Consider the following 26,124-nt stretch of genomic DNA (forward strand, 5'->3'; position numbering starts at 1 on the left):
TTGCGAGTTGATGTTCAGTAAACATCTTTTCAACTTTCAAATCATTGGCTGCATCGAAAGCAGCACCAACAGCGACAAGAAAATCTTTGCCATAGTGAAAGACTTCACCTTTCTGGAAGCCATCTACACCAGCATAATCCCATCTTGGGACCTCTGCACCCAGTTTCCCCATTCATCATCAACAAGATCACCAGCATCTACGAAAGCTTCGAACCCCAATCGGACCCTTCCACCCTCGCAGCCTTCCTGTCGGTTTCTACCCACGCTTGGAGGACCACCCTGATCACCGGGCCCACCCGCACCACTCAAACTGCAATGACCCTGAAGTCCATACACTTCCGAGCACCCTTTTACCCCTGCACTCGCCATATCTTCATGAAAAGACTGGACCCTATCTATATAGCCATCACCCCAATTCTGAATGGCTCAATCATCACAGCCACCTACCTGGACGCATGAAAAAGGCCATAATACTCCTATTCTCCCACCTCAAGAAACCCTTAGCAGCCCTCGAAGATGCTTTCCACCTTCCAACCTATTTCCATGCTGCTTTATGTGGCAAGTAATGAGGAAGAGGATAAACAGGCACCGAGCCATCCACCTTACAGGCAACTGCCTCCTGGACGCCACTAAATCCATAGGCCCATCCTCACTACAGAGTCTCATTGCCCCGACATCCAGATGATCATGGTTATGGACAGAGGAGGCACCACAGCCCTCATCCTACTATATTATTCCTTAGCCTTTGACACAGTCTCCCACCCCATCCTTAGTATGAAGCTAGGGTCCAAGGTCCCTCACCTCCGTGGATTTGCTTCTCTCTGACAGGTTGCACCCAGTGGGTCACCCTGGATCCCCTCAGACGCAGTCAACTTCATCTTTGGATTTCCACAAGGATCCTCACTCAGCCCCACTCTGTTCAATGCATACATGTTTACCACATACCAGCATCATCTGTACCCACAGGCTCAACATAATATCCTACGTTGACGACATCCAGCTCATATTCTCCCTCTCCAAACAAGACATTAAACTCACAAACCAGATTCTCCCCCTACATGACCAAAGTCACCAGATAGATAAAAACTAAACTGCCTCAAGATCAACACAGACAAGACAGAAGTAGTAATAGTCTGCAAATATACCTCGCTCTGGGACTCCATCTGGTAGCTTACTGATCTCAGACCCACAGCCTTCCCGGCAACCCATGCAGAGAACTTTAGAATAGTAAGCTGAAACCAACTCACTGTGGCTGGCCAAGTTTATGCAGTCTTCGTATACTGCTTCCTCACACTCAAAATGCTCCAGAAGATCTTCAAATGGCTCTTATCAACACTAGGAGAGCTGCCACCCAAGCCCTCATCATCCGCAAACTGGACTTTGGCAATACACTCCATGCTGAAATCAGTGCCCAACTGACCAGAAGACTTAATGCCATACAGAACTCAGCAGCCAGGCTCACTCTCAACCTCACACCCCACAGTCACATCACCGTGCAGCTCAAAGAGTTCCACAGGCTGCAAATCCATAAACTAGCACTTTTCCAACTTTTCATGCACACATTCAATGCCTTACACCACATTGAGCCCAAGCACCTCAACAACTGCATAGTCTTCCACAAAACTGCCAGACATCTCCACTCAGTCTGTGCCAGGACTCCTGCCACAGCTTACCTCTCTTGACTATCACAATATACTGGCATGACTCATATCATTGCTCCTAACACTTCTGAATTAACAAACGTCTTGTACCCTGATGTTTGACCACATTACATGCTGTTGGTAATGCTAACTACATCTGGTGTTCCCTGGAGGCTTAATAGCTTTTGCAAATGTTTTACCATCTATATACAAGGCCAGGTTTCAGGTGCCACGGAAACATCCAGAAAATCCATTGGAATAAGCATCAAGCAACCGGCAAAGATGTCTTTAACGTGAACCTTCCAGAAGCAGCCCTCATCAAATTAATCCCCTGCACCTGTTCCTTGCTATTAGCAATTACAATGTGACCTTTGTGAACATTCTAAAACACCTTCTAGAAGACACCCTCATTAAATGAATCATCAGCATCTGTCCTTGCTATAAGCAATTAGAACGTGACCTTTGTGAACATTCTAAAGCAGTCTTATTTAAAAACCGTACACACTCCTCCCCTTCGCTTAGGCTCTTTGCCCGACGCATGTTTCCCACCTTCCAGGACTCTGTCTTGCCAGCTCTTTTGATCCTCCTGCTTTGACCTTACCACAAAGAAAGTCCTGCATTAGTCTCGTACCTGGATGGAAAAAAGAACAAGACGAAAAGGAGAGACGCATTAAGAGACTTGATTTTACTATGTGCTGAGCTCAGTCGCAACATCGTGCTGCAAACAAAGGTAACCAGTGTTTTTGTTCAACTTGTACATACTGTTGGCAGGGCTCTGCCAGAGAGGTCTTGGGTAAAGCTAACACCATCCAAGTTTGCTTGTGGGTTTGAAGCTGAAATCATACTCAATACAGTTTTGAGAATTTTAATGGAGGGGGTCTCTACGGGCAATCTAAATAAAAACAAAACAACAACAAAACTAGAGGTTGGTTGAGATTTGAAAAGCTTTCATGAGGTGATACCTTAAGAGATGGAGTTCATACTAGACTAAGGACTTATTGTTTGTTTATAGGTACCACATCTGCCGCTACCATTCATCAGACTCGTGTGAATGCCTGCTGCAGTGTTGCTGTTGAGTAGGCATTGTTTTGGAGGGCATGTATTGATTGGGGTAGTGTAATCATTTTAAAGAGAGCTGCCCGTCCTAGCAACAAGATAGAGAGTTGCCTCCATCATTCCAAGTCCTTCTAGAAGTTTGACACTATTTTCCTCAGGTTTCGGTTGTAGCACAGCTCTCTCCTGGGTGTTTTTAAACCATTGGCTGTCACATTTAGGTTTCCGGATAGAACTGGCCAATCCATTGCGTGCCTTGGTGAGAGTAACACAGATTTGCACCAGTTAATCTTATAGCCCGAGGGTTGCCCATATTCCTCCAGTGTTTGAATGGCATGGTTGTTGTGGGCTCTGTTGTATATAAAAGGATGTCCTCTGCAAAGAAGGGGATTTTCTACTCAGCTTTGTCATTGCGGGTGATCTGGAATCCTTTGATTCATGTGTGGGCTCGTAACACACAAACCAATAACGCCACGGTGACCTAAAAAAGGAGAGGAGGTGGGGCTGCCCTGTTGTGTTCCTCTTCTAATCGGAAATTTAGAGGACAGTATTCCATTGACCTTTATAGCCGATACCCAGATTTGGAATTTAGGCCCAAACCCGAACTTAATCAGTGTATTTTCTAGAAACGGCCTGTGTACAGTGTCAAATGCTTTTTCAGCATCCAGGTATCGGAAGACGTGAGGGGACTTTCGGTTCTTCACTACCGCCATCCTTTTGTGCATGCGGCGCAGGTTCAGTCTAGTGGCATGACCTGACATAAATCCAGACTAATCTCTATGGATAAGAGGTGCGATAACCTGCAACAGTCCTGTTGCCAGTATCGTAGGTAAAATCTTACCTTCTGTGTTTAGTATCCAGATTGGGCGACATGATTCACAACTCTCTCTGGGTTTGCCCTCCTTAGGTAATACTATAAACATGGGCTTTTGAAGATCTGGGTAGTGTTTGCAATTTTCACCTGCCTCCTGGTAGAGGTTCAACAGGTGAGGTCCTAGGAGATCTACATATAGTTTGTAAAATTTGGCTGGGATACCGTTGGGTCCTGGAGTCTTTCCTGTACTCAATTGAGAAATAGCTGCTTGCACTTCACTAAGTGTGAGGTGCCCTCTAGGGCTTCCCGGGACTCTGCCCCTAGTACTGGGGTAGGGACGTCAGCCAAGTATTGAGCGATATCCATCCAGTCACTAAGGGGGTCGGCTTCGTAGAACATCTTGTACTATTGAGCTAATGCGTGTAAAATCTGTATATTACTATATGCTTCCCCCTCATGATCTATAGTGGTCCGTGCCCATTGTGCTTCCATTTTGATTAGCCAGGCAAGGAGCTGTCACCTGCTTCATATAGCTGATGCAGTTTCGCAAGCATCTGATTTTTGGCCCCTTCCTGCACCATGTCGCGGTATTGTATTAATTTTGCCTCGAGCTGTCTGAAAACCCCGGTGTAGGAGTCTGGCTCAGTATATTGTGTCCACCTATGGTGAGGCACTGTGCACTGAGTCCATGCAACCCTTAGTGATAGTGTTTAGGTACCTGATAACCAAAGCTCCCAAAGGGTAGCTGTGGAGAGCAGCGAAGGTGTAAAGCGGGTGCATTTACCACAATAGTCTGTCAGTAAGCCTTCACACATGAAAGAACCACTCAAGTGTTTACAAAAGTAATGTACTATTTATTATCACAACACAAATTAACTTGGTATATCTCCTACCCAGAGATATCAAGTACACATCAGAAATACTTTAAAAACAGGTAAGTAGCATAGAAAAACACAAGGACCCCTGTTTGGGGGGGGGGGCACAAACCATATACTAAGAAAGTGGAATGTAAGGTAAGTACCAAAACAAGTGAGGATGGAGAAGCCCAAGGGAAGCACATAACCACCCAAGGTGAGTAACTAGGGACCCTGAGGCGCCTGGGTCGATAGTGGTTACACCAGGTCAAATGTCCCTAGGATAACACAAAATAAGTCGTGGTTGGTATTTTCTTGTTTCAAGACCCTTCCTGAAGGACTCGGCGTACACATATTGGATCAAAGGAGGTTGGAGAGCGACCCCTCCTGTGGATACCCAGGAAATCAGGATACCTACACCAGGGAGCCTGAATGCATAGATGCAGAGTGGTGTCGGAACCGCCTTTAGGAGTTTATGGAGAATCTTGGAAGTCCAGTGCCTACAGCTACTCGTGTACCAGGATGGTGGAACCCAAACGTGGATTCTGGACGGGAAGTACCTGAAAGCAGAGGAGACAGACTCTAAAACATCCGGAGGTGTCCAGGAGGAGCAGGAGCACAATGCCACCCCTTGTCAGAGGTACTTACTTTACCACAATGGTTTGGATGAAGCCGCTGAGGAGCCCAGGCGATGATGCATGAACCCTAGGAGTCATCCACGAGCAGTCCCATGACGGATGAAGAATGCAGGAGGGTCAGTGGCCGGCAGGACCACCAACAAGCCTTGGCAACCGCAGCAGTCGGATAAAGAAAAAGATACTTTGTTGCTGATCAGAAAGGTCTGTTAGACTAACCTAGGAAGGATAAGTGGGGCCGGCCCTCAGCACGCAGGAGAGCTAGCAGGAGTCGTTGGAGCCACTTCGATGCCCCTCTGGCAGCAAGTACAGTGAGTCGCATGGAAGCCTCAGCAGCACACAGACGATGGAGGCCCACGGTGCAGAGGATGCAGGTATGATGTCGTCCTTGGAGTTTTCGATGCTGGAGGCTGGGGCTTCTTGGAGCTCGAAGAGTCAACAAGTCTTGGCAACGGAAGACGGGCGCGGTGAACAGGGATGCTGTTCAGGTCATCTGGAGAGGAATTACAGTCTCCCAAATTGCAGGAAAGACTGGCCAGGCCTCTGTGGAACCAATGAACCACAACCTGTGCTGCGGAGTTGAGAGGCTCAGCAAACCGGTCGTCGACGTTGAGGAGCCTCTGGATGCAGGAAAGTGACTCTTTCACTCCAAGGGAGATTCCTTCTTGTTAGAGTGAATGCAGAGTCTTTGCTGACTCGGAGAATGTACAGCCATGGAGTTGCAGAAACCTAAGAGTATGGAGACGAAGTTGCAGCAGGCATCTTTCCACCAAGTCTTTTCTTTGGTTCTGGCTCGATCCAGCTGCAGAGTTCAGTGTCTAGCAGCAGAAGTGTCTTCAGACAGGTCTTGACGAATATTGACGAAGTCTAGGACTAATCTAAGGACCCACCCTCGAGAGAGCCCTTAAATAACCTTAAAAGGGGGAAGGATGTCTTCTGGGGTGACCCACATATCGGGGGGAGGTCAGGGACGCTACGCAGCTAGCCTAGCCAGTCGGATGCTCCCTGGGGCCAAGATTCATGCTTGAATCAAGTGGCCACCTGGATGAGCTCTGGGCACCTCCATAGAGAGGAACTGGACAGGGGGGTGGGCATTTCCCTTTCCTTTGTGTAGTTTTGCGCTAGAGTGGGTGCCATGGGCTCCTGCCCTGGGAAAAACTGATTTATGCAAGGAGGGCACCAAATGTGCCCTTCAATGAGGTCTGGTGGCGCTCGGAAATGCCCTCACCCTACCTAACTCTAAAGGTGATCACATTTACAGGAAATCCTTTGTTCAGCTTCCCCTACCCAAATTAGGCTCATCAGCAGGGGGAAGAACAGTATCTGGGGTCGGCCGCAGGAGTCCGGAGTTTGTAGGGGTGCCCCTGCTTGTGCAGGAGTTCCCTCACACTTAGAACCATGCACCCTGCCCTTGGACTGAGAGGCCTACCTTATAGGTGTCTTATAGGTTTAAAGTGCAGTGACCGGGAGGTAAGGAAATCTTTATATCTAAAATGAAAGGTGCATGCACCGTTTGACACAGACTGCGATGGCAGCTCTGCAGACACAGTATGCATGGGCTCCCATGGGTGGCACAATACATGCTGCAGCCCATGGGAGACCCCTGGTCCACCAGTGCCCTGGGTGCCTTAGTACCATTTACTATGGGGTTACAGTGGGACCCCAGTATGCCAATTGTGGGGTGTACAAAGTTCGCACAGCAAATTTAGGGGACAGAGCTCTGCCCCTGGGGTTCTAGTTAGCAGGATCCCAGTGAACCACAGTCAAAACACACTGACACCAGACAAAATGTGGGGGTTTCTATGCCAGAAAGATCCAACTTTCCTACACCGGCGACCTGGCGAAACAACTGACAGCTCCTCTAGGTGAAGGATCTGGCACGCTAGGTTTTCTTACTTTGGAACGCCCCGTTTTTCCTTCTAGGCTATCAAATTTTGAGCCCTGTAACTCTGGAGAATAAAGTACCTTTGTATTCAGCAAAATATAACTTTGTATCTTCCCTAAGACCCCGGTTCAGTTTCCACCCTGTCACTAGCCGTTTTTTTTGGTCCCATTCTAATAAGGACAAGGGAGTGATCAGGTAATCTCCCGGCTAAATATTCAGACTGAGTTACCTCCCACTTCATCTGCAGGTATAAACACATAATCTAGACTAGAATAAGCTCTGTGTGCCCCCCAAAAATAGGAATATTGACTATCTCGTTGGTGATTACATTGCTAGAGGTCAGACAACCCTAGTGTGGTCAAAACCGAGCCAAGGGAATGCTTTGTGGAGTAGCAGCAGATGTTGCAGATCTGTCAAGTTTTGCTAGCATTACATTTTTGAACTCCATCTACTATATGTACTGAGGAGTACGCCTCCAAGAGGATGTCGATGACCTTGGCCAGGGTGGGGGTGTGGAATCGAGGAGGGGCGTAGAGCCTTACCCGGATACCCTCCCTGCGTCCTCGGGTACCCGTTACTCCCACATATCTGCTCTGGGGGTTGTTCCAGCTTTTGGTCACCCTAAGGGGGGGGAGAGGGGGGGGGGGGGGCTTTGTAAAAATTTAAATTGCCACTCCTCGAGATTTGGAGGTGTATCCTGCGTGTGTTAGGGTAATGTACGTTCTCCGCCACAGGAATCTGCAATGTGTTCCCTGCAAGTGTCTCCTGTAGCATAACTATGTCTCATTGCAGCCATTTAATATATTGTCACCAATGCACGCTTAATTGTATTCCCCAGGCGATTACTATTCCAAGTCAGGACTGAGAGGCCTGTTCAATCCAGGGGACTGTTTTAGACCATGGGGGAACCTCGTGAGATTTTCTCCCGTTGAAGTGTTGACTTGTGTAACGTGTATGCCGTAGTATCTGTTCTTGTCCTCCTAAAACCATCACAACCAACATAGAGAAAAGAACAACTAAACTCACCACCTTCCCACCCCGCTGTCTCCCTGCAACACCTAACCACATTAATTTAGAACTGCTATGTGCAAGGAGGGGTCTGTTGCCCACCTCGCACAATCAATCGCAACCAAAACACTTAATAAACAATGAAAGAAAGGAAAGAAAAACAGCGTTAAGGAAATGCTCTTAGATGCCGGGGGGGCTGTATGTGGTAAATGTGTGTCCATCACTCCGGTCTCCAGCCAACGATTGCCTTGTCCCCTTGAATCAAGGGTATTGTTCTGGACATGTGACCCCTGGCTCTCGGTGCCTTGCTCCAAGACTTATCGCATCTGTAAGTAGTTGAGGCACCTCTGAGTCTGAGGATAGTTCCTCCTCCCCCAATGGGGAGGTCCTCAATACTTAGAACCCCCTGTTTTTTTGGGAATCTTCCTTCGGTCCACCTCGGTGTCAGATGACACTCCAGGTCTGCGGCCTGGCAACTTTATTGGGTATGGAGTCCCTCTGTCACTCTGTGTTGTTGCGCGACTCTTCCTCCACCACGTCGACTGCTGGTCTTTGTCCTTGCACCCTTTTCCCGGTGTGATTTCAGTCTAGTCCATTCTCCCTCTGGCAGTGCTAATCGAGGGCGCTCTTCCAGCCAAGCCATGCCTCCTCCGATGTTTGAAAGCAGATGCATTTTCCCAAATAGAGGACTTCCAGCTTTGCTGGGAGCAACAACATGTATTGCATTTGTAGGGCTTTCAATTTTGTCTTCACTAAGTCGAAGGTGCGGCGTTAATGTTGGACTTCCAGAGTGTATTCAGGGAATACCATGATTTTTTGTCATACTGGATTTCTCCTTTTTTGCGTACTTCTCGGAGGATCATGTTGCAATCCAGGAAATTGAGGAATCTCGCTGTTATGGGTCGAGGTGAAGCTCCTTGGAGTGGCCTGCCACCCAAGGTTTGTGTGCCTTTTATTTCACAAAGCAGGCTGAGAATTGATCAGAGGGGAGAGTGTCTTTCAGACATTGTGTCAAGAACGTACCCATATTAACACCTGAACTCCCTCTGGAAAGCCAACAAAGCGAAGGTTAATTATTCTTGTACGATTTTAGGTATTCTCAAGGTGCCACACCACATCCTTTTTTAGGGGCCCTAAGCCCCCTTTAGACCTTTCTTATGGTATTGGACAATGTTCTCCACCTCAGAGAGCTTGCACTCTGCCACAGTCACCCTCTCAGAGATATTATATAGGTCTTGGTGCAAAAGGGAGACTACTGAGCGTACCTATTCTGATAGCCCTGTCGCCTTATGCATGAAGAAAGAGACGTCATTTGTACATAGTGCGAAAAGAGACCTTGTACATGATGGTCAGGGCATTGTGATAATGTTGCGCGGAGCTTGATGTGTAAACAAGTTTTGTTTCAGAGAAACTAATCCAACATTGTCGTGCACGCAGTATGTGCAAAAGGTTACTGCTGAGAAATAGGATAATGTAAGAAATAAGCTGCTGCGCTCCATGGGCCTAACCTGGAAACATAACACTTTCTTCCCCTCCATCAAGTCATGGGATGACTGGATCCCCTGTAGTAGATAGCAATATCGGGCATAGTATGTGGTTGCGTCTCTGGGTCCTTCAAGGGAGTCAGAACCTTGGTATAGCCATATATCCCTGTCTAGGGTGTTTAGAGACTTTGTCTTTGGCCATCGCTCTGGTGGCCTTATAGACTTACCAGTGATATGAGAAGTCCTGCTGAGAGTCAACTAGTGGGGTTCTGAGGGTGGGGTTCAATACCCAAGACACACTCTCCCCTCATTCATCCACTGCACCCGCCATATCCCAGAAGAGAAGAGAGGCATCACAGGACTTGGCTTTGTGAAGAAAGAATGTCCCTCTTAACAGCTATCCTTGCTATTTTTTTTAATTTTTTTTTTTTTACCATATGCCCTTTTTGGTATAAATAAATGTGTTTTTATATTTCCTCTTTAAGAAGTAAAATCAAATACTATACAACTGGTGGTGCTAGGTGGTCAACACAAGGCGGCCATCTGCCTGTTGTATGAGTTTTTCCAATGCCCTGTCTGTCCTTAAAAAAACATAAACTGTTGGTAACCTGTCTGAGTAATTAGATTATGAACTTTTGTGAAAATTGTAATTTCTAGTTTGAGTGACTGCTCCTGCTCTCCGAAGACTACTCTGTTGCATGTATCTTATCATTTCTTTCCAGCGTTAATAATAACATCCAGAAAAATGATGTACCTTTAAAAATCTGTTTATTTCTTTCATACTGTAATTTTTATTGTCTGTTATTTTAAAGAGAAGAAATAATACTTAATTGCTTCTTAATTTAGGATTGGATGAAAAGTTTGCAGACGTTTTGCAATTTACGGAAGACAACTCAAGCAGCATCTAGCAAGCGTCTCCGGCAGGTAAAAAATTGTGCACTATCTTTTTCTCTTTTCTTACTAGCTATTCAGTTTAATAGGAAATTATTTGGATTAGGTAAGCTTGGCACTAATGATATGAGCCTTGATAAAGTTTTGGTTAAATACACTATAATAGTATTTCTTCCACTAGTTAACCCTGTAAGTACTCTTATTGGCTGTCATGGAGAAAAAATGATTTGAATAATCCTTATGATTTCATCAATTGGCCTTTTGTGTGCATCGATCAAATAGAAGCATAATTCCATGACCCAAAGAAAAGGATTAATTAATTGGTTGTTTTGTGCCTCACTATAAATGCCATCTTAATTCTGATAGGTTCGGTAAAAGCAGTTATTGGCACTGTGGAAATGGCAACTCAGCAGGCTCACATCAGGTTCGATGTATTTCTCCTGGAGACGCCACCTGATGAACACGGCTGTAATCTCCAGTTGAAATACAGGGAGTGTGACGAATGACCCGTAGAATCAGGACAGGGATTACAGATTCCCCCCCAGTAATTCCTCCTACCTCAGCGTACCCTTAGGGTCCCACACGTAGCTCGACCTCCCGAAAGTTACAAATATTCTTGAATTTGGTAATTATACATGGGCGCTGGTGGGGGATCACAGTTACTCGATACAGCCACGGCCACTCTCAAAGAGGCTAAGAGCTTCAAGTTTTTAGGCAATTTATATCTGTGATTCTGAATTTACATACACTCATTTTCTGTGTGGAACCTCCTCTGGACTGCGTAAGTGTGGGTAAAATGATTTTTAGAGCCTGAATTTGCACTGTGGTTGTGAAGATTAGGGTCTGTGTGACCTTCCAACCTAATCCAAAATTTGGGTCTTGCTACTTAAAATGTTGGCTATGACAGTGTTTTCTTGCATTTTGGAGATAGTGGATCACGGCACAAGGTTTAGGGCCTTGTCCTGTTCCAATATCCTATATGGGAGTGTGACTATATCTGTGTAGTGATATTTTATGACTCTTTGTAGTGATATTTTATATCTGGAATTTTTGTTCCTGTGACATATTATATAGAACTTGCTTCTCCTGGCTACATTTAGTCTGTATCCTTGTAATTTCAGGTCTTCTTGCTCAGCTTTCTATCATTTATAGTATGTTGTTTGTGTTCTTAATCTTTCACTTCTTGACCGGGTGTCTCATTGCCAGAGTTTCTGTGATTCTGTGTCCCCTCTATCACCGTTCCACAGGTAAATCTCTCAGCCAAGTGCTGATGTACTGCATAATAAACCCTGCAACCTGTGGGCATGAGCTGCAGAACCAAGATTGTGTTTGGAATTTACTTCACAGAAATGTGTAGTTAATGCGCATTTGATCTGTTGTACGTTCACATGCTTGAATCATTACCAGTCACCAGGCGGACAGTCCCATAATTTTGAAATCTTAATATTAAACGTCATTAGCATGCCCATAGGCAAACTATAGTGTTTCTGTATTATTACAATAATTCACCTATTGAAAACTTCCCAAATTTCAACCAATGAGGTAAATATGCTGCTAATTAAACACTCCACATATACTACAGGCGCCATAGGTCAGATTTTGACACACTTGTGTAAGGATCGAGTCCAGCTGGTGGGAAGCCGGACGGCTGCTTGTAAATCTGTGAAAGCTATCAATGCTGGAGAACTGTAATTACAGGTAAGAATTGTTTTGTTCTCTAGCAGTAGCTCTCATAGATTCACATGCTTGAATGAGATTATTGAACAGTGTAATACATAATGGCTAGATGTAGGTGAGTAACTCGCCTTACTGAAATAAGCAACACAAGACTGCATGTCCAAGTACCAATTCTCTTATAACATGACATCTAGGAACTAATCCAGTGTCCGAAAAGTGCCCTCTGCTGTAGGGTGCAACTGTTTCAGCAAAGGTCCTGGTAAGTTGCGCTCTGACTATCCCTTTGAAAAGATACTTGGCTTTGACGTGTCAAAAGATAATGAAAGCTGAGATCCATCTTGCAGTGCTCTATTTGGAGAGTGGGCGCAGTTTTCTAGGTGTACCAAAAGAAGAAAACAGCAAACCAAAGTAGTGTCTGAAACCCTGAATTCCCCTTTTCTCTCAATATAGAATTTTAGACAACTGTAAATATTATTTGTTATTGTAGAGACCCCATATATATTGACATTGCAACTACATTGCCAACTCTACATCTCCTAGGTAAGCCTTACATTTGATTTACTATTACACCTTCTACCATTACATTTTCAATTTCTTCTATTAGGTTTATATTGTTGTTTTAAAGTGTCCTTTTTAGGTCAAATCTAGGCAGCGCTTGCTCTGTCTCTTCAAGACATGCTGTATTCACTCTGAGGGATTACAGCCTCCCCCTGCTTCTGATTGGCTTTTGTTAGTGTCATTAAAAAAAAATTTCCTCCAAGTGGCTAATGCTTGCTGCGTGTCCCACCTTTTTTCAAAAGTTAACTTCCATGGAGTATCGCTGCAGGACTTGTACGCTTCAACTTTTGTCATAAAATTGTGTCTGTCACTTTTTTATCTGTGGCAAACAAACACATCAAAGTGTTCATGTTTTGTTGTTTCTCTCTCAGCACTGCGCCCATTTCATGAGTGCCGTGCTCTAATTACTTGTTTTGACGCTGGATTTAGTATTATTTTGAAGCTGACCAATGAAGCTACTTGTCTCAAATGTGTGGACACCCTCCACTTTTACCCCCTTGGTGATGACTAGGGCCCGTGGCTCCTTCTCGGCCGCCATGACAGAAATGTTCAGTTACGCGAATAACTTCATCAACCCTATGGTGGGGCCCCAGTCAATGATTTTACAGAGGGATCGAAGATGAACGCCAGCAAAAACCAATTGGTTGAGGGGCATCTGGGCTGAAGGGCGAGGGGCGTGCGCCGCTGCTTGTGAGTTTGTCTTTTTTGTAAACAAAATTTAAGGTCTGTCCTAGGCTGAGGACAGGCTACCGAGAAACCAGAACAGGGTGAAACATTTCCACAACTGGGTTTGCTTGGGAGGCATCCTTTAGCACCCGACAGCTGCACAGGAAGTGATCAGTCCCCAGCAGAGATGGGTTATGGCTGGTTTTATAGTTTTTTCATATCTACCTGTAAGATGTTTCTTTTGCGGTGCCATAATCCACTCAATTTCATATCTGTGAATTTGTGACATCTGCTGGAATATAGCCTAAGTTCAGCTGGTCATTCGTTAACATCTACTGACAATTTTGAACGTGTTTGTTTTAACTTTTTTTTGTTTATGCTTACTTTGTACTTTACACATACGGTCAGTTTGTAGTCTTAGAGACTACTCATAAACATTACGTTGCTTGGTCAGAACAAAAGCTTGTCTTCATTTTTACAAGTGAATGTGTCACCACCAAGAAGTCTGCTTATACAATATACGGAAAAAAAAATAAACTTTATCTATATTTAGTTTCTGGCTTTCAACAGACTTCATTTCGAGCAGTGGACTACAAATCCCTTGGAAGGGGTTCCCATAATATCTTTTGTGTGCTACACTTTATTGAAAATGCCTGATGGGATATGTAGTCATGTGTTTTGATTGGCTACTTTCAGAGAAGGTGACAGGTCAGGGAGCAAAGCAAGATGGCTGCGTTCAAGGGCGCAGTTGTGATAAATCAGTGAAAAAAAATACTAAATAAATGTTGTTCTTTTGAGTCCAACGTAAGGTCCACACGGTAAGACACTGGTATAGAGCCAATCTCATCTTGTGTGGAATGTTTTGACTTATCAATGAATATATAGAATATAAATAATTTAAACAGAGTTAAGGAGATGGGTTCAATGATAGTCGCCTTATTCTTTGGAAGTGACACTTTACCTACAGCACAGGTAAAATGAATCCATTTGAAACATCTTTGATTGAGGTTGTAGTGTGATTTTCTGGGATGGTAAAATTAGGTTTATTTCCCGACAGTGGATGTGTTTTAGTGTCTGTAACCATGTGGCTCCTTTAGTGACCCTCTTAGTGGTTGCCTCTGATGTGTCCCACTGCTTGTCTCTAATTCTCTTAGTTGGTCTGGCCTCTCATTTTTTGTGGCCCTAGAATCAGTAATGCTGCCTCTTGCGCCCTGCCTGCCTATTTGGTTCAGGGATATTTTACTTTGACAGGTATCACTCGCACATCTCATGGTGTCCACTGTATCTCTACATGTTAATTTTTTTCACGTTTCTGTCACTTTCTCCCAAGTTGTCTTTTATCGTTATTAGTAATCTTCTTTTAATGATTTTGTATTTTCCACTGTTTCTCTATGGTGTCCTTGACACTCTCACTTTGGATGTCTTTCTCTGAAGTCAGTACCGCTGTCTTTTTTGGTAGAAGTAAAACTTTCACTTTAGTGTTTGTTTCTGGGGTCAGTGCTACTGTACTTCTTTGGGTCGTAGCTGCGGTTTCTCATTGCTACTCACCGTGCACACTTAGCTGTCCCTCTGCTTGTCTCAATAGTATCAGTCAGACTGCACCTCCCACTTTCTCTTAGGTTGTCCCTCTGTCTCCTCTTTCGTTTTTCAACAGTTTTTGTTTTGCAATTAAAGGAAGAGCTGAAAATTTGCTCATTCTCATTTTCGAAGTAACGTTAAGGTTTAAAATACAGTATCAATAGTATTTCTCCATTGTGTGCATTTTAATAGGTTTTTGAGGTGTTTTATTTACAGTTTTTTTTCCTAGTTTAATCATTGTGGCTGTTTATTTTTTAATGCTTTAGAGTTGTGGATATTTAATAGCTCATGCTTTAACGTGCCTCTGTTATATCTTATTTCACTAAAACTTTGTTTCTGTCCTTATCTTGTATAAAAAGCACTTCGAGATATACAAGTTCAGACTACCAGTTGTAACAAAAAAAAACTTTTAAATGAGTACTTCTCAATGCAGTACTATAATGTGCCCTTTCTTTGCTAGAGAAATGCAATTTTTTAAAATTGTAAGATACTTTATCCTATTTTCATTAAATAGCATAGATGCCCAACCTTGGGTGTCTGGCCATTCACCAGTGGCACGTGAAGTAACAATAGATGTTATAGCACTCAGGATAATGTGCTGCATGGCTAAGTGCTTATAAAGTCCCAAAAGAGAGACCTGTTGGCTATGCCATTGCTTGTTAAAATTGATTACGGTTAATAGAGAGGCCTATTGGCCATGCCATTGCTTGTTAAAATTGATTAAGGTTAATTGAAAATGATCTATCTATCTATCTATCTATCTATCTATCTATCTATCTATCTATCTATCTATCTATCTATCTATCTATCTATCTATCTATCTATCTATCTATCTATCTATCTATCTATCTATCTATCTATCTATCTATCTATCTATCTATCTATCTATCTATCTATATCCTACTTGAGCAGCACTCGAGGAGACGACGGAGGTTACCAGCCTCAATCACGGGTATGATCAGAGTTGATGTGGCAGGTTGGTTGAAAGGCAGCCTTTCATGATGCCTAACGCGTTTTGCTGATTAGCTTCTTCGGAGGCTTTTGATTAAAGGAAAACGTGCAGCGGTGTGCCTACTTCCTCATTCATCGGCCCACAATGACACGCCCCTGAATGGGGCTACCAAATGAAACCGTGCTGTAGGCATTGTGGGGGATGTAGTGCACTTTATTTTCACCTTTGAAAATTAATATTTGCACAATTACTGCTTAAGATAAAGTGCTCAGTGAACTCCTGCCACCGAAAACTGTCCTTAATCCCACACCGCTCCTCCGTATTAAGGCCGGTGTATCTGACCTCACGGCCCCCTTCATCATGGGGTGGTGCTTTCTCGACATCCGGACCGCCGTCTTTAGATGCCGATATGTGGTAGTCCTACTTGAGCAGCACTAGTGGAGATGACGGAGGTTACCAGCCTCAATCACGGGTATGTAAAGAGTTGATGTGGCAGGTTGGTTGAAAGGCAGCCTTTCATGATGCCTAACGTGTTTCGCTGAACAGCTTCCTCGGAGGTAGTTCCATTCAGGGGCGTGTCATTGTGGGCCAATGAATGAGGGAGTAGGCACACCGCTGCACGTTTTCCTTTCATCAAAAGCCTCCGAAGAAGCTAATCAGCGAAACGTGTTAGGCTTTTCGCTCAGTCACTCGTGCTCTATTACACTCAGAGAAATATACAAAGAATACACAAAGGGAGGTTTTTCAATATCTATTGGATAAGTGATTCTTTTATAGAAGATATGTGCTGTAAGGATTAATAGACAGAAGCATACAAAAGTAACAGGGTTCCACCATCTTGTTAAGACCGCTTATATATGCATAAATATACAGTAGTTATAACGTTCTAGCCTACTCCTACGATGCAAACCCTAACCTTCGTGTCTAGAGTGTGAATGTATGGTCTGCCAAGAAAACCCCTTCTGGATGATCTAACCCCTTTACCTGGAGGGTAAGAATTTAAGACCCTTTCTTGGTCACAAACTGGGCACCCCTCATTGAGCTGTCAGTCAGCTACTAGACGAAAGCTTCAGCATGCAGGGACCCTTCAAAGTCAAAAGAAGTGTCTCCTCTAACTCTATTTGGCAACAAAGGATATGTATAGAAATGGGCATCCTTGCCATAGACCGTGATTGTGATCATGCTGCAGATTGTTTGTATTCCTCCGATAGTTGCATCACCATATGGACGAAATAATGAATACATTTGTATCACGCAGGTGAAGACCTTGAACGCAATGCCAAAGCAGTATGATAGTGTTCTCACAAAGTTCTTCTGTGCCAGCAAGGTCGGCGTTTCTTAGAAACATAACCCAAGTGTCGTAAATGCAAATGTGTGCCAAAAGTCAACGTGACAAAGGAAAGGCAACTTTAGGAAAGAACTGTGTACATGTGAATTGCTACTATTTCCTATGAGGCCTAACTGGCAGTTCTCCAAACTGCATTTTAAGTAGTGGATTACTTCTCAGTTTTGTAAAAAAAAAATTATGATTTTGATTGAACACTTTGACAAAAAGTTTTACAAACAAAAGGACAAAAGACATGTGAAGGTAAGATAGAGAGGACAAGATATGCAGAAAACAAATCACAGAGGGAGAGAACAATAGCCATACCCAGCAGTGGGTGTTCGTAGCAAGGGTTGGGTCCCCACAGGGGTTTGGGCGTGGGTCACCCACTGCTACGTACATCTGAGGGTCATGCACGGAGGGGCTTAAAGGAGGTTTGATGACTGTAGCCTACACACACTATGCATGCCACAGTGTTGGAATTCAGCCTGAGAGTTATGTCATCTACGGCATTCAGAGCTGATTACTCGGGAACTAGTCTGTGAATTTTGCTTGGTGTGCAATGGGCGCTATGTAGCAGAATAAATTAGATGTACTTAAATATTGTGTTACAGGAAACTTTATGTAGGTGAGTACACAATTCTCCTCTTTGTTGTGCACTGTCCTACTTAGTTCAGCCTCCCATTTTTCTTCTAGGTCAGTTAGTGATGTACTTGCCTGAGTCTGGATGGCATTACTAAACCAGATGATCAACTGCCTATCCTTTCCCATGGTTGCAGTGTCTGCATAAATGTGTAGGTCAGAGGTTTATCGCTTACAATTTCCAACCCATACTCAGTATTTTTACCAATCTCAGTGGGTGAGAATTTGACCACTGTGGAGGCTGCAATATTCAATGTATTGAAGGCAGCCAAGCTGCCCTCTTGGAACAAATCCCCCAACATCAAACTGTCTGCCTACATCCAGTGTTCCAGACCCCTCCTTGTAACATGGCTGCCATGATTAGGGATACCAAGCAATGGCTTTGCTGGGTCCTAGGACACCACTTGTTTTGTGATTAGTAAGCTCTGTTAAAGCATTTCATTGCTAAAATGCTAAAGCAATTCATTGCTAAAATGTGGACAGTCAAGCCACTGCATACTCTATGGGGTTATAGATGCAAGGAAGACCATTTCTTCATCAGCACAGAAAAATCAAACACCATTCCAGGTGCTAGCTTTTAGGTAATGTCAGCCTTACCAACAAGTGATACTGCAGACTGACATGTCCTTTCGAGGCCACGGACATGACTGCGGACCAACAGACAACAGTCCTCCAGTTCCTTCTGTATCGCTGCAACAGCTAGTAAGCTGCTTTAATTCTCAACAGGTCATGTCAGGCTGGTGGGTTGCTGGATTCAACATTCTCAATGGCTAGAGATGTGTTGTGTCTGACAAATGAGTCTTGAAGATAATTCAATGGGGCAATGCCCTACCCTTTTCATATAATTTCCTTCCCGCCCCATCTTCCCATACGAAAACAAATTTCGGATGAGCACTTACGGTTGCAAGAGGTACATCATTTACATCTCCAAGGGTGCCATTAAATGGGTACCAGACTTTGAGAAAGGTGTGGGATGCTATTCACGCTACTTATTCATTCCTTAAATGCACAGGGGCCTACATCCCTTTGACAGGTTACCCGTTAAATTATTTTCAGATGAAGTACAAATTCAAAATGTCCGTAGTGACTCAGATCCTATGTGCCCTAGATGCATGAGAATCGACGGTGCGCCTGTACTTGCAGGACACCTGTTTCCATACAGCCATACTGTAGTTCCACATGCGTTACCTGCTGTTCAATGTGGCCAGTAACACCTTCAGTTTGCCATGCTCCCTTTTGGCTTTACCTCCGTCCTGATAATCACAAAACTGGTGGCAGTGGTCACTGCCCAGCCTCAAGACTACTCGGGCCTTAAGGGAAATGGATCAGGATCTGTAGTGGTTGCTATCAAATGCCATTGTGGCCCACAATCGGATGCTCTGCTTTCCTCACCCAGAACTCGCAGTTGTGGCAAACATGCTACTGCTAACTTGAGGTCTTACCTAGGGAAGGTGGTTATCGGAGGCCTTTGATCTCCGGTGGGGAACCCACTACACAACAACCTGCTGGAGCTTTGTTGATACGCTTGGCCATCAAAGCCATCCTTCAAAGGAGAGGCTAGTGCAACATCTCGCAGACAACAACACTGCCGTGTGGTACTAGAACGAGCAGGGCAGTGTGTGGCCCTGCGTCAGTTCCATGGCGCTCCACACCTCCAGAGATGGCTGGATTAACAGATCATCTTCAAGATCGCCCATCACCTGATCAGATCCCTGAATGCCACATCGGACAAAATGAGCAGGTGTCTTGAAGATCCCAAGGTGGTGCAGGATGTCTTCCAACACTGGGTGGAAGTCCTAGCTAGATTTATTTGGCATTGTCAGGAATGTGCCATATCAGCCATTTTGTACATTGTTTACTGTAGGACACTTGTTAGTAGACTTTCTACCTGAAATGTAGCAATGGACAACTTCTAACCGATACCTCTCCTGCCTCAGGATCTGACGGTCAGCAAAGACCTGGCCCAAGTCACCTTGATTGCCGGACTGGGCCAGTAGAGTGTGGTACCCAGAGCTTCTGAGCCTGTGCATTTGCCTATTGATCATAGCTTTTGTTTCAGAAGGACCTCTTGTCTTAGCTGTAGAGCAGGGTCTTGCATCCTCATCTCCACAACTTAGCTCTTCATATGTGGAGATTAAACAGCGATAGTTAATTGCGTTTAAATTGCAGATCAAGGTGGTGGACGTTAAACTTGCTGCCAGACGCTGTCCTCAAAGTCCATCTATACTGTGTGTTGGGGACAAATGTGTTGAATGGTGTGGTTCCCGAAACTACTTATAAGCAAACTTTCCAGTGTTCTTTTGTTTGTTCTCTCCTTAGACCAGCAACGACTTGCAGTAGGCACAGTGAAAGGTTACCCACTTCCCTGTCAGCCTTTCTGTTGTTACCGGGTCATCTATCCTTGTTTAAGTCACCAGTTATGTGTTTTAATAAAGTTTTGAAATATGTTTCTTCCCAAACCAATTTGATGTCACAGTATGACCTTAAGCTGGCCTTTCCTTATGTGCGTGTCTCTTGAGCCTATTCACAGCTGTCCCTTCAGGCTTTAAATGCTGAAACAGTCTTCCTTATCAACATTGTTGGCATGCGCTTTTGGTTTAACCACCCCGCACTTCCTTGTGTTGAGGACCCAGCGGGTTTCCTTTTTAAGATCATTATGAACTTCCATGTTGACCAGTCAATTCTCTTGCCTGCATTTTATGCCTCATCTCATCCTCTGAAAGGGGAGGATAGGCTCCATTGTCTTAATCCAAAGAGGGCGTAGAACTTTTACATCGACCAGATGAAAAATCATCATGTAGAAAGATCATCTCTTCTTCAGATTCTCAGGTCCAAAAGAGGAAAGTGTATCTAGCAGCCCTCTATGGCTTGAGCCCCTATTCCATCTGGGCAAAGGCTGCTACAATGGCATCGGCATGAGGAGAACCTGTTCTTTATATCAGCTAGGCTACGCATGGATTTCTGTACATACATTCTTTCCTAGGTATTGCTTTGGTATCTGTTCTAAAGGAATCTCCAGTTATGGACCTTGAAACTCTGGACTTGAAACTTTGAACCTCAGAGCAACCAACATAGCTCAGAGCATCCATAACTCCGTTCTTGAACTGAAAAGCATCCTTACCTCACCAAACAATTTATCTCGAATATCAAGCTCTCCCAGAACTCAGTTCTTCCCCACTCACCTAGCCCTTCCTTCTACCCTTGCCGCTAGCCTTCAGACACCTTCGCTCTCGCAAGCATCTCAACTACCTCTTGGAGGACGAAATTCAATCCCTCCTCTTATCCTATAAGTCCTCTTGTGAGGCCCCCAGTCCTTCAGAGAAGAAAGATGAATGCTTAATTCACACGGTTGCAATCAACTCTAATAGACCATCAACTCTCCGTAACAGAGGAGTAAACAGCAACAACTTAGCGTAAGTCCCCTTATCCTCCCTAACTCACAAGACATGCACCGACCCTCCTGTCTCCGGCCTCCTAATTAACTGCCGATCAGCAGAAAAGTATGCCTCCGATATCGCCGCTCTCATCCTGAACCAGAAATTTGAAGTAGCAATCCTTACCGAATCATGGCTCAATGAATCATCGGCACCTTACCTAGATTTATTGGTCCCTTCAAATTATAGCATCGTAAGGCTTGACAGACAATTATATAAAAAGGGGGAGGCATTGCTTGCATTTACCGCTCAGACATCCTCGTCAATAAACTTCACACTGACCCCACGACTCCTGCGAATATCTAGCACTCTCCATATGTAACAACGCTACCCAGTTGTGCAAACTGCACATCTTCTACTACCCCCAGGCAAGAATGACACCTTCATCGACCACCTCATGGAAATCATTACAGCTAAGGTTTCCCCCCACCCCAATGACATTTTCCTCGGAGACTTTAATCTGCACTGGAATGACTTCAATGACCCTCAGGTTAGCGCCCTCAAAGACTTCCTTGCTGACCAATCACTTACTCAAGCCTGCACATTACCAACTCACACGAAAGGCGCCACACTGGATTGGATCATTGCTAAGGCAACGGCGGTCAGGCTTAACTCAATAGATCCATGCGAGTGGTCTGACCACCACGCTATTACCTTCCTATTGCCTGGCACCCACAAGACAAAGCCAGCGCAAACTGTGGAACCAAAACGCTGCCTCAGGGACACAAAGAGCCTAGATCTCAAGAAGCTGGCTGCATGTTGCAAGAATGACCTTCTTTCCCCCCAAATCTCTCTAAGGTCAACCACCTTACAGAACACTACAACTCGACTATGTCTGACATAATTGATGATCTTGCACCGCTAAAGCTAAAAAGATACAGAGTTAAAGACAAAGACCCGTGGTTCAACGGTTCCCTCAACAATGAAAGGAGGACACTCCGGCTAACAGAACCTGGAGACAGCACCCCTCAGCCTCCCAACTAAAACTTTTCCGACAGACCAGAAATGCTTACAACAGGATCATCCTCAAATTAAAAAAAAGTGTTATTTAGATCAGAACTGGAAAATGCTAAGAACAGACCTTGTAAGCTCTTTGAAATCGTCAAACACCAATCTAACAAACTGGCTAAAACTTCCAAAGAAACCTCAAAATCCCCAATAACCTGTGAGGAGTTCTCCTCCTTTACAGCCAAAATGTCCTCCCTAGGAAAAGAACTTAATTCCGCCTCCAACATCTGACCTCTTCCTACTGGGTCCCATCTCTACCCCCCCCACCTCCCCCACCCCACTAGACAACACCCAAAAACCAAGTGCACTGGTCCAACTTCAAGTTATATGACAACCATTCCATCTCGAAAATTCTATCCTCCTTAAATCTGAATAACCACTTTAATGACCCACTCCCCTCCAGCTGCTTGGCTGCGACCTCCCAATTTATCATTCCAATTTGGACTACAATAATCAATGCTTCCCTACTACGGGGTCCATACCGGACTCTCTAAAAGCCGGTCAAGTCGGTCCCATCTTTAAAAAATTCACCTTGAATCCTACTACTCCAGACAATTTCAGACCAATATCCCACTTCTAGCAAAAGCTCTGGAAAAATGTGTGCAACTTCAACTGAGCCAACATATCACCAACTTTAATCTGCTAGAAGAATTCCAATCCGGGTTCAGGCCTGGGCACAGCACGGAAACTACTATTCACCATATTGTGGATGATTCTCTCCAAGCCCTTGACCAAGGCAAAACATGTCTCCTAATTCTACTGGATTTATCCTCTGCATTCGACACAATCCACCACGAGAAACTACCTGGACACCTAGAATTCAGGATGGGAGTAAGGAGAACCGTTCTTGAATGGTTTAGATCCTTCCTCCGGAAGCGCACCCAGAGATTCTTAGTCAACAGTAATCTATCTGTTCCTTCCCTGATAACGATCGGAGTCCCCCAAGGATCAACTCTTTCCTCAACCATCTTCAATCTCTGTCTTGAACTGTTAGCTGACTTACTACGTACCTCCAAACATCTCCTTACACATGTATGCAGATGATACCCAGATCTACATCAAAATCTCATCTCTAGAGGATATCTACTCTTTGAATGAGGCCCTAAAGCGGACTGTTCAATGGCTCGCCTGCAACCAGCTCAAACTAAATGCACAAAAAACGGAGTTCCTTCTAGTAATCCCCCTAAAAGTAACACTGACATCCGGGAATGGACCAAGTCGATCACAGCACTAAAGTGCACACCGACCATAGTGGAACCTGCCAAATCTCTTGGAATAATCCTAGAGAGCAACCTGAATATGCGAGACCACATCAACTTGATGGCTAAAACTGCCAGGTTTCACCTGAGCTACCTGAGAAAACGAAAAGCTTTCCTTGATGCCTCGGACCTAAAAATGGTAGTCCAGGTATTAGTTATCTCCAGAATCGAATACGGATGCTCAATCCTTTCAGGCCTGCCCAAGATTTCCACAGCCCCCCTAAAACGCCGCTGCCAGACTCTTAACTGGCACAACACAATTCGACCACATATCACCGCATCTGAAGGCGCTGAACTGGCTACATTTTGAAGCCAGAATCCAACTCAAACTGGCATGTATCACTCACAAAGCAATACACACAAAATACCCAGCATATCTCGCCCAGAAAATCACGGTTTCTAGAGGAGCCAGAAACTCCTGGTCCGCCAGAGACTTTGTGCTCCTGCCACCCCGGTTCTGAAAGGAAACAACTAACAATTGTGCTTTCTCTGGGGCCGCACCAAGAATCTGGAACTCGCTGCCGTCTTTCATCAGAAAAATTCCCTCTCTGTCAATATTTAAAAAGGAATCCAAAACCTTCCTAATGGGGAAGTTTCCCCATAAATCATGCATTGCACACACCGCTCAGTTGCTTTGCTTATTTTTGTTGCCGCTAGAGTTTGGACTGACTGGCTGCTATCCATCTTGTACTGACCTTGTACTCCCACAAATGTATTTGCTGCATTTTTATGCATTATGATCTGAATATTGTATACACCCTGTTATTTCCCAAATGTTTCACGTATCTACTCCTACTTATAGTATTTTTTTTTTTCTTTTACTAATTCATACTTGTATACAACGTGTTAGCCCTGTAAAGCGCTCTGGTACCCTAACAGGTCACGGTTGCGTTCTATAAAACACAAAATAAATAAATAAATGAGTACCTTTCAGAAGAACAAGTTACTTCTGCAGTACCAAAGGTAAGTCATTTGAGATGTATTTATTATTTTTGAGAGGGAAGTTCTTTCCTTTCTTTAACATACATATTGTCTGTAGAAGATACATTTTTGAAGCTCTTTCCAGAAAAGTAAAGCAAGCAATGAGCCTCAACTGCAGTCAGAATTTTCATCTTTTCAGGATTTGACCACTGATACAGTAGGCAGTTCTTTAGCTAAAATCGTTAAAGCTGCTCATGCAGTAGGCTTTGCTTGCATTTAGAATGTTTAGGTTTTGCTTAGCTTTTGTCATGAAGTTGCTAATTAAAAAAAAGGAATTGGTAAGGATTTGTCAAGAGGTTTTTGGTTGTCTAGCTGGAGGAAAGAAAATGTAATTTAATCTAGCCCTCCTGGATTGAATCCATCTTTCAAGTGTATCTTTGAGATAACCTCTTCTGCCTGTGAAGTATGAATTTTTATAGGCACTAAATCATTTTACTGTAAAAGTACCCAAACACGTAAATATATGATTTATATGCTGTATAAAATTTGTACATCGCTATTTTCTCTTTGTGTGAAATAAGAGAGAACAAGTATTTAGTAAGAAATGTTTGCGCTCATAAAATGTTTTTTTACCTCTTAGGTTAGCAGTCTGTCATTACACGTTGAAGAAGCACACAAGCTCCCAGTAAAACACTTTACTAGTCCATATTGTAACATCTACTTGAACAGCTTACCTGTAGCGAAAACACATGCCAGGGAAGGGCAGAACCCTGTATGGTCCGAAGATTTCTTTTTCGAGTATGTGCCTTTACTTTTTGTTTCATTATTGTTTATGAGCTAAGTGTTTAAGTCTCTGCACAAGTTTTGTATTGCATTAGTCTGTGGAGCTTTTTAATTAACCCACCCTATTTCCTTCAGTTGTTTACATGTTATCATTAAAAAAAATGTTGTGATTTTACTCTCACCAGTGAACGTAATATATGTTGCAAAACTATATTTACGTCTCATCTCTCATTTTTTATGTAATAGATATAATGGAAAACGATAATTCGGAGTGGTTAATGAGAAGTTAATTTGCATAGTTATTTGTTTGTATTTAATATATTGTTGATTTAATTAGCCTTTAAATCAGAATTGTACATATGTGAATAGGTTAGGTAACATTGTTCACAAGACCAAAAAGGTTGCAAATACAGTAATCAGCAGATGCAGGGAGAGCTTGTGACACAAACTATTCAATAGAGTTATAAAATGAGTTCATGGTTTAGCCCTTCTTGTATAGGATGCCAATACGCACATCTGGATGACAAGTTGATTAGTGATTCAAGGAACATCTGGTGATACCGATAGACCGATGCTTAGTTTGGGTCTTCACAGTATTGCTAAATGTCACCACTGAAAGTGTATTCGCTGGCAATACCAAGATGGAGTCCCAGAAATGGCCTCCTGGAAAGGAACAAGAACACAACCATATGTCTCAGATTAGTGCAGCAGGCATACAGTAATTTTTGATTAAGCAGTCTGCAACAAGATTTGTTGATGTGTGGAATCACCAAAAGATTCCCCCAAAATCTTTCAAAAATCCTGATTGGCATTTTCTGAAAATTGCTGCTGGTTTGCTAAGCCACACCGGTACCGAAAAGGCTGCTGCCAGAACAATACAACCTAATTTCTCTTGTGTGAACTCAATGGTAGTATAGTTCATTTGTTCTTGTGCCTATTCCATTTTACCTCTCTAAAGCATCAGTGATGATTTTACTTCCCAGGTGCATCAGGTATGAGTTATGCAGTAGTGGAAAAAGGATGCCTCCCCATCCTCTCTGCAGTTGGTGTTGTAATTG

At 43.9% G+C, this 26,124-nt stretch overlaps 1 protein-coding gene across 2 annotated transcripts in view; it reads left to right on the forward strand.

Moving 5' to 3' along the window:
• Positions 1-26,124, forward strand: part of RASA1 (RAS p21 protein activator 1) — a 1,052,852-nt gene that overhangs the window by 345,069 nt on the left and 681,659 nt on the right. For both annotated transcript variants that reach the window (XM_085632428.1, XM_085632429.1), the window contains exons 13-14: positions 10,220-10,297; positions 24,924-25,081. In XM_085632428.1, coding sequence (XP_085488554.1) covers positions 10,220-10,297; positions 24,924-25,081 — 236 coding nt within the window. The remainder of the gene's footprint in view (positions 1-10,219; positions 10,298-24,923; positions 25,082-26,124) is intronic.

The sequence above is a fragment of the Triturus cristatus genome, chromosome 2_1 (genome assembly GCF_964204655.1).
Source record: "Triturus cristatus chromosome 2_1, aTriCri1.1, whole genome shotgun sequence".
NCBI classification, from domain to species: domain Eukaryota; kingdom Metazoa; phylum Chordata; class Amphibia; order Caudata; family Salamandridae; genus Triturus; species Triturus cristatus.